We start from the raw sequence: 9,213 nt of genomic DNA on the forward strand, positions 1-9,213 counted from the left end.
TTTCTAATCAACAATTGTTTTAGCTCACTCAAGATAAAAAAAATGTCTTTTCTAGGCTTGTAATGGGCCTGAGTGCAAAGGTATGCACATTTAGGCTCAGCGACTTTCATCCTCGTGAAATATGGAGATTTCAACACTCTCTTTCCTCTTATTTCGTCATTTTATTTAGTGCTCGTAAGTCATCACATTATTCACTTCAATGGATTATTCGAAACCCATTTTCTTTTGACTTTTCTCATAACTTTATTTCACAACTTTTTCTTTTTATTTTCTCGTCTTTTTTTTGTATGGAGGGGTTCCATTTTTCTCAACAACATGGGTTAAAAGGGCCTTTTCTTGCACTTCTTGACTCTCCTTTTCTTTTCACCACACCCCCAACTTATGCTTTTGGCTTAAGTTGGCTATTCAATCAATCACAAATCACGAGGATTATGGGTAGTGGATTTAATAAAGATCATGTTTTCATCAAGTTTCTTCCAAAGAAAGGTAAGGCTCAAGGGGTGTTTAAAAGAGGTTCACACACTCACAAGGTAAGCCACAAAAGAGGTATATGTCAAATTGACTCACACTCTTTCGAAGTTGCCTAAGACCATATAAAGAGATAGCCTTACTTAGTCGACCAGAACAACAGGGTAAATTCTAGGTGTCATCATGCATGGTTCATAGTAATCTCATCACACAAGGCATTGACACAAGAGTCAAACAAGACTCCACACTTTTGCTAGTATGCAATGTTCATCACAAGAGAATCAATTCGATAATTGTCTAGTCACAACGAGATGCAAAGAGTTCACATATTGACTATGTAACTTCAATTGGTATCATCGTAGCCGCACATTCATGTTTGTTCAATTATGAGCACTATTTGAGTCATCGATATTGATCAAAACCGAGACTCAAATTTGCTAAAGAACAACTACATTCCACACGAACAAGAGCTGGCGAAAATTTTAAAAATTTTTGGAAGGGTCAAAATCATTTACAATTTAAAATAAAAGGAGCCACAAGCTCAAGCATCCACAAGAAGCAGTGTAAGACACAATTATAAGTAAAACGACCTGAGTTTTCTCAGAATCAGCGAAAATACATGAGAAACCCATCATAATGAATACCATTTTCATACTGGAAAGGAATGCAGGAGGGGAGCAAAAATAGAATAGTTGGGGGTTGAAGGGATTAAGATGCAATGCATCACAATCTTATACGAGCTTCAAAAAGTTCCCAATAATATTGTCGGAACCAAAAAATTGTTCATGTTGTTAAGCTTTTCGTGCAGCTTCACTTCACACCATAGGAATCCCAAGAGATCATCAATGATGAGAGCCTAGTGATAGATACTTGATTTGGAATTGGCAGCACAAATTATGACTACCGGACAAGATGTAAACTCACCCTTCACAGTCTTCTTTGTATATGCTTTACTAATACCCTTCATCAACTTCATTTACTGAACCCAAGATGCACCCATAACCTTAGCCATGAACGCATATCTGTCTGCAGCTTCATCAATCTGCAACAGAGATATTACATGCAACATAGCGTGACTGTCAATTGAAGCAGGCCAGAATGATGACTAGTAGGAAACTTACCACTTTTTGTGTTGGTCGTCCAGCTCCATGACCAGCCTTGCATTCGATCCTACCAATGATGGGATTGGTCTGGGGACTCTTCTCCAAGCTTGTGCATAGGACATATTGCATGGTCTAAACAAGACATCACAATTAGCAAAATGGTTCACTAGAAAACAAGAAACAAAATGTATATCACATAGAAATTAGCAATAATGCAACTTTCAAGGAAAAAGGATCACGCAGGTCCATCAATGTATGTGTTACATAAAAAGACAATGAAGGGAACTCACCTACGTGAAAACCCTTTTCCAAAAGAAAATTACTCACTGTTTGAAATAAGTATCACCAGTAGCACCAGCCTGGACATATTTTATTATGATCATGTGATAGATGTAGTACTCGTAACTTTGAACTGTATAGCTTTGAAGTTTTCAAAGTGGAACAGCCCAACAGGAAAATGGTTGTATATTTGTAGTTTGAGCCACGATATATTAACCAAATCATGTTCATACCCGGGTGCAGGAAACAAAAGAGAGACTATTTTATTTCTTTCATTTTTCATTTGTTTAGAACAACCACAACTCAGTCCCAAGATTTACAATTTAAAATGCTACACTCTGAAAAACTATTCCAACTGCAAGAAAGTTAAAAATATTTTATCAACTCGTAATATGCGTGCCAATCAAAATCAAGGAAAAAACTGGATGCAGATGCAATGGCAATACAAAGGCTCATAGTTGTCTGTGAAGAGTCGGAAGAATTAATAGACCTACCGCCAATAATTTCAAAGAGTGCAGTGGCACCACTCGATCGTCATGATCTGCTGTCAATAGCATAGTGGGCGGATATTGAGATTCTTGATTGGGAGATTGTTCCCATGGCCTTCTGACATTATGCAGTGGTGAATACCTGAACACATTTGAACAAGGAGTTTTGAGTGAGAATGACAAGCCAAGTAAATTTTATGTCGCAGATGGAAAAAGATAAGAAAATGTTAGGTCAAATGCCTTGGTCAACAGAACATTGAGTAGCATTAGACACAGACACAGAAAGGGGAAGAAAGAAAAGGGGTGAAAGCAAGAAGGAGAAGCATCGAATGTATGATTGACAAGATAGACTGGCACAGTTCTTGTACACAAAATATTGCAAATGGGGCTTCGTCCAAAAGCAATCTATCACCATACTGCTAGTTCTTTTCACCCTAGGAACTGCTGTCATATTCTTTTTTTTCACTTTTCCTTTACATGCATGAATTGAAAAGCATACTAACAGTATGATGCTGCATGTTCGAATTAGAGTTCGAAAAACTTACTTGATTAGCCACTGAAACTCTTCCTCCTTCTCTGAGCAGCCATAATCAGAGGTCCAGGCGTGACCTAATGAGGAAGAGAATATATTTTGTAAAGAGCAAAAGCAATATGTAACACTAAAGGTGAGAACTCAGTCTACTATACCTATGGTGAACTTGTGAAACCTAAGCATATCCATAACACCAACATGTGCAAGAGCACAGCCAAAGAGATCAGGTCTCTGCAATTTATGAAGCTACCACGGTCAATCACTGATTTATCAACACCAGAATTCAGCTGAAGTAAGATACTTATATTGAAGAATCAGTTTAAGTACCTGATTGATACAGGCTCCAACAAGAAGCCCACCATTGCTTCCACCTTCGATACACAACTTTTTGGGCCGAGTGTAACCAGCCTCCACAAGATACTCAGCAGCAGAAATGAAGTCGTCAAAGCAATTTTGCTTTTTGGAAAGGGAGCCAGCTTTATGCCAATCTTCTCCATATTCCCCACCACCACGGATATTTGCAATGCAGAATACAACACCTAAATGCTTCGCAATCACTACACGACCAACAGAGAAGTACGGAGTAATACTAATATTAAATCCTCCATATCCATATAATAAACATGGGTGTGATCCATCCAAGGAAATGTCCTTTCCAGCCACAATGAACATAGGGATCTTGACACCATCCTTACTGGGCACAAAAACCTGCAAAAGGAGACCCCCGCCCCAAAACAAAAGGAGACAACGGACAATTGCAGTTTTAGAAAGACACTAGAGAAGAAAAAAATAGAAAAAAATCCTTGTTACTTTTATAATGTTTACATGGATTTTGCTGTGATGTTCATTGAGCGAGAAGCAAAATGAAAATAACAGCAATCTGTTTTCTGTTATTTTCTTTTTTGGATAGATAATAGAAGCAATCTGTGAACTTGTTTTCACTAAATGGCATTTGCCTCTGTGCACTGCAGAGTAAGTACTTAGAACCAAAAGTAGAGGAATTCATAAGTCCACTGCTATGCCCAGCAAAATTTCTTGTCTCAAATGGATGACATGTTCACCCAGTTATATAATAAGTATTTTACCCTTCACAGATTTGGAAAAAGTTCAGGTATATGTTTTCTGCCAAGAAGATCAAAGGTAGTTAATTACACCAAGTGAATTGAAGTTTGGAAAAGAGACGCATGAAGGTATGGGTCAAAATCAATCAACTTTTAAACAAAATGAAATTATCAAATTTCAGAACTAATAATCCTGTAATTTAGTTTAGACGCAGTATCCAAATGAGTGTGCATGAAAGTATAAATCTTCTACTTTAGTTTAGACATTTCAGGTTAAACTAATTTCGAAAAATGGGTTGATTCAATGGGAAAAATCATGAACAAAACTTTCATTTATAAAACGGATCAGAGGTCTCCACTATGGCCAGGACTAAATGTTGATAGAAGAAAAGATCATAAAAACACAAGTTCAAGCATTATAAAAAAACACAAGCATAATTGTGACAAAAAATCTTCATTCACCTGATTAACTTGAAAATCAGTATGATCAAAGCCGGGGACAACAGTTTCTCGAAATACTTTCAAATTTGGAACTTCTTCTTTGAGATTACACTCATATATAATTCCAGGGATTAGGAAGTTTGTAAATCCAATAAAAATAGTGTCGTCTTTGCGGCGAGCAGAAATTCCAGACACTGAGCCAATATTAATGGGTAAATGATGAAGCAGTGCTCCTGCTTTCAGATCTCTCAATTGCAAAACATTTTTCACGTCACTCAGATAGCTCACAACAAGTTGATTGTTATTGACAGCAACAGCTGATTCAAGCACATCCTTTTCATTTTCTTGGATGATATCCGACCAAGAATCAGGCTCTTTCAGATCTACTCTGACTAACTTATACTTGGGAGCATCCTTATTGGTCCGAAAAGTGAAAGCAGTGCCATCATTTGCAACATACTCATAAGAGGCGACAAAGTTATCAACAAGCTTGATAAAGGGTAGCAATTCACTTCTCCCCTTACAACCTTCAAGCCCATCAGGAAGTGCAGATAAATCACAGTAATAAACTTGGTTGACTGGATCACAGTTCTCATAAGTATACAGGAGAACATACTGCAATGGGATACAGGAAATATAAAAATAGTCAGTAAGCAATATTTTTTTGGAAAGTTAGACTCTATACAGGATGAACGTTTTTTTTTTTTTTGGGATTGGGTAAGCTAAAACCTAAGTAAAACCTGCAAACAACAAGAACTTCATAAATGAAAGGAAGACAAAAAGTAAAACCTAAAAATGGGAGTTGCCTATGAAGAGCTTCTAAGCATCCCCGAACTAAATTCTATCAATTTACAATCACTAATATGGGAGGAAGATTATCAACATTTTCAACCAAGTGCTCCTAGTGTCACAATAATCCTGACAAAAAGCCTTTAAGAAAGTAGTACTTTGACTACTAATAGTCTATCATATAGCTGCCCTCTTAGAACCTTCTCAGGAAGTTCTCTCTGTCTTTCTGCTTATAAGTACCATCTTGCTTTACCAGAGTCCACACCTTAGCGGCATAGAGTAAAATTTCATTAAATGGCAAGTAGGACACCTTATACTCTAGGCAAAGAAACAAGATGACTAATCACCCCAGACACTTTCAAGAAGCACATTACATCCATGCGAGTGATACTTATCAATGTATACCTGTTCCAGGTAGTTTTTATTTTTTAATGTAGAAAAGGGTCAAAATGCCCTTAAACTATGTGAAATTGAACAAAAATACCCTCAATTAATAGTTTGTCTAAAAATGTCTATGCCGTCAATAGCTTAGTCCAAAAATGCCCTCATTGTTACTTAATTGGTCAAACATGCTTTTTTTCAAATAATTCTTTTTCCTTTTTAAACACATTCTTTTCCTATTAATAATTTTTTTATTAGCAAATTTTTATCCTACTTCAATCCAAAAAATTCTTTAAAAGAAAAATCCTATTTTATTATGAATTTCGTTTTATCATTATCTAAATGAAATTAATGATTGAGTCACCTATGATCTTCTAAATACGACCTATATTATTCGTTAAAAAGGTACATGATATTATTCTATTTTAATTGATAAAATGAGATTAGGAAGAAAAACAATTATTTTCTACATTTTTACCAGTTAAAGTGATTTTAAAAGAAAGAAAACAAGAATAGGGTTACTTAAAAGTAATATTTTTATTAGTTAAAAGATGTGTTTTTTTAATAAAAATGGCATTGTTGACCCATTTAGTAACAACAGGAGCCCTTTTGGACCAAACTTTTAGTGGTAGGGGCATTTTTGGACCAAACTATTAATGGTAAGGGCATTTTAAGACCAAACTATTAACGGATAACACTTTTGTTCAATTTCACATAGTTTAAGGGCATTTTAGACTAAACTATGAATGGATGACAATTGACGGTTTTTAATGTATCTTTATCTTTCCAAGACCCACATCTATTTTACCAGGGTTTTGGAATAAACAAACTATTGATATTACTTTGGAATTTGGAGGTACCATAATTCTCAGACCACAATAATTATGCAACAGATTAGGAGAGTCTGCATTAAACCTTTCCATCTTCTGTAACTGAAGCTGAACGCGTACACTTCGGATTTTCAGGATCTTTCCAGCACAAGATATCATCGGACTGATCAGTACCCAAGCGGTGATAATAGACTTCATGGTATAAATTGGAATGTGTCTCTGTCCCAGCATCCAAACTTTCTCCATCTCTATGAAGCAAGACACGCTCCAAAATTTAGAACCATAGAAAAATTAAGAAAGCCTCTTTAACTAGAAAAAACAGACATATTTTTCAGAAATATATGTCATACCTTTACTATGACATATTTATACCTTTAGTATAAAACAGATTTAAGGTTCTGTTTGTATATTTATACCTTTACAATTATAGCATACCAGCAGATAGTAGCACAATATGTATTACAACAAACCTACTGAGCTTAGTGGAGAATTAGCCAGCAGATAACATTACATCGGATAGGATTATATAGGTGATATCACGTGACCTAAAATTGCACTCAATTGGCATAGATCATCCACCAGACACATACAGGAAATCACGATCGTCAAATCATACTTGAATATGAAACAGATTTCTAATGAAAATATAGTTTTCAATACTCACTTGGGTGCGGGATAACGGCTGTAGAAAAAACCTTTGCTATCATGGGTCCAGCTAGCATCAGAAAACTTAACCTGTGAGGAAACAGTTACATTTGAAATAAAGAACTGCATGCACTGAACTATGTCCACCATAATCAAAATTTATCATCTTTCCAAAAACATACCCACGACAATACATCAGGCTCGACACTCTTATCAACAACCTGCATAATTTTAATAGTCACCCAATCACTACCGCTCGAACTAATGCCATATGCCAAAAACATAGCATCCTCGCTAATGGAACAAATACTCAGTGCAACTGTCCCATCCTCACTAAGTGTGTTTGGATCAAGCAAGACCTCTGGTTCTCCATCCAAGCTATCCTAAAACACCAAACAACAAGACATAGTAGATCAACTTATGCCTCAATTCCAGATCAGTTAGAGTTGGCTAAACCAATCATCTATATCATTTCCTCTATTTTCAATAGAATAGAAACGACCAAAAGGAGCTAGAGGGAATAAAAATTGAATGTCTGCAGACCTGCACATAAAGGACTTTTTGGGGTTGTAGTCCTGTATTGTGGAAGTAAAAGTACTTATCTCCTGCCCTAAAAGGAGCTTCATATTTAGGAAAATCATACAACTCCGTGATATTTTCCCTTAGCTTTTCTCTTGTCTCACAAGTCTTGAGAACTGAGTCCGTTAGATTCACCTGTTTTTCCACAAACTCCTTGGTCTCCTCTGAGTCGGGATCCTCAAGCCTAATCAAAAGGTTCAATGGACAAAACAAATCAAAATTTACCAAAGCAAAACAATAACAGTAACAACAGCCTCTGCCACAGTCCCAAGTTAGTTGGGTAGGCTATTTAAATCCTCCATTCCACAATATCAAGATCCATGTGAAAAGTTTAGGAAAGAAAACTGGCTAATGAAGATGTTCAAAACCAACGAAATCAAAATTAACCAAAGAAAGTCATGACAAGAACAACTATGCGTTAATCTAAACTAGTTGGAGATATGAATGTTGTGCTATATTCGTACCCAAGTCAAGAAATTAGCAAAAGAATATTGTGATATGAAAGAGAGGTAAAATTGTACCATCGATAAGGATTAGGAATGTTAACTCCATGAAAGTTATCTCTAACAGATTCATCACGGCGAGCAATTGGGTAGGGCAGAGGGTCGTCGAGGGGCGATAGGGATCCCATTACAGAGGAGAGCGGACGGGGAAGAAGATGTGACCAAAAGGGACGGTTGTTAGAGTGTTGGACTAAAATACAATGTTCTTTCTTGTGGCGACTACTACTGTATTGTCTAATTTATTATAATAAGATGGAAGAACGAAAGAAGCAATGCAAGTAAGAGATTTGGGGAAATTAGGAGACAAGGCAATGCCGCGATGGCCTCGCAATGGCAACATTGTGACCACCCTTGCTAGCTTGCTTGGCCTGACCACCCAAAATAATGTGTCGATAGGGCAAAAACTATTGTCATTCTGTCGATTTTTTTTTTACCAAAAGCATTTTTAAACTATATCCTTAATTTAAATTACATCCCTAAATTATTCTTCATAACAAATAACATCCTTCTAATATTTTAAACTTAACAATTTTCATCCTTTTGTTAAAATTTGACAAAAAAAATTAACAAAATTCATACAAAAATATGTGTAATTCATACTACTCTCAGCAAAACTCCTTAAATCACCAAACATTAAAAAAAATCTCTTCATTCCGTGATACATCTAAAATATTATTGTGAATTCTTTTTGGCAACAACACTTGGCATTATCCAGACCCTTTTATTAGCAACTTTATTAATTTATTTTTCATTTGATTTGATATTAAAAAATTATCAATTGAAATATTTTTTTTCTCATTGAATCTGCAAGAAATGGTGGCGACATGAGACTTTTGCTTTTAATAATGGAGAACAAAACTCGAGTGTCATATATGAAATTCAGAATCTTGATCACTTCAAATATCAAATTGCCCGAAAAAATTGTTGATCTAATTACATTTTGACTTTATAGAAGGTGAAGATGATGTGAAATTAAGCACCAGCTTCGTTAAGTTGGTAAAGGAGAAGAAGAGCAGATCATGTCTCTTTGCAACACCATCCTAATTGTCACGCCCCAAGGCTACCCCCTTGACGTAACAGGGGATCTAGGATCATGAATGATCCCAAGCTAACC

General features: G+C 36.0%; 1 protein-coding gene across 1 annotated transcript; it reads right to left on the bottom strand.

The window, feature by feature from the left end:
- Positions 1–1,056: 1,056 nt before the first annotated feature.
- On the bottom strand, positions 1,057–8,511 carry LOC125843346 (uncharacterized). The gene is made up of 12 exons (XM_049522583.1): positions 8,118–8,511; positions 7,561–7,780; positions 7,200–7,400; positions 7,037–7,107; positions 6,458–6,620; positions 4,394–4,987; positions 3,198–3,578; positions 3,026–3,101; positions 2,884–2,947; positions 2,345–2,480; positions 1,590–1,703; positions 1,057–1,510 (listed from the first exon to the last, which is right to left on the bottom strand). The coding sequence occupies exons 1-12, from the start codon at positions 8,225–8,227 to the stop codon at positions 1,445–1,447; spliced, it is 2,196 nt and encodes a 731-aa protein (XP_049378540.1). The 5' UTR covers positions 8,228–8,511; the 3' UTR covers positions 1,057–1,444.
- Between the last annotated feature and the right edge of the window lie 702 nt (positions 8,512–9,213).

This window comes from Solanum stenotomum, chromosome 10, assembly GCF_019186545.1.
Source record: "Solanum stenotomum isolate F172 chromosome 10, ASM1918654v1, whole genome shotgun sequence".
Lineage (NCBI taxonomy): Eukaryota > Viridiplantae > Streptophyta > Magnoliopsida > Solanales > Solanaceae > Solanum > Solanum stenotomum.

Coding starts and splice junctions, on each gene's coding strand:
- LOC125843346 (XM_049522583.1), bottom strand. CDS start 8,227: ATGGGATCCCTATCGCCCCTCGACGACCCTCTGCCCTACCCAATTGCT. Junction 7,401..7,560: donor AAAAAGTCCTTTATGTGCAG/GTCTGCAGACAT, acceptor TTGGTGTTTTAG/GATAGCTTGGATGGAGAACC. Junction 2,481..2,883: donor GAGTTTCAGTGGCTAATCAA/GTAAGTTTTTCG, acceptor AAATGTGTTCAG/GTATTCACCACTGCATAATG.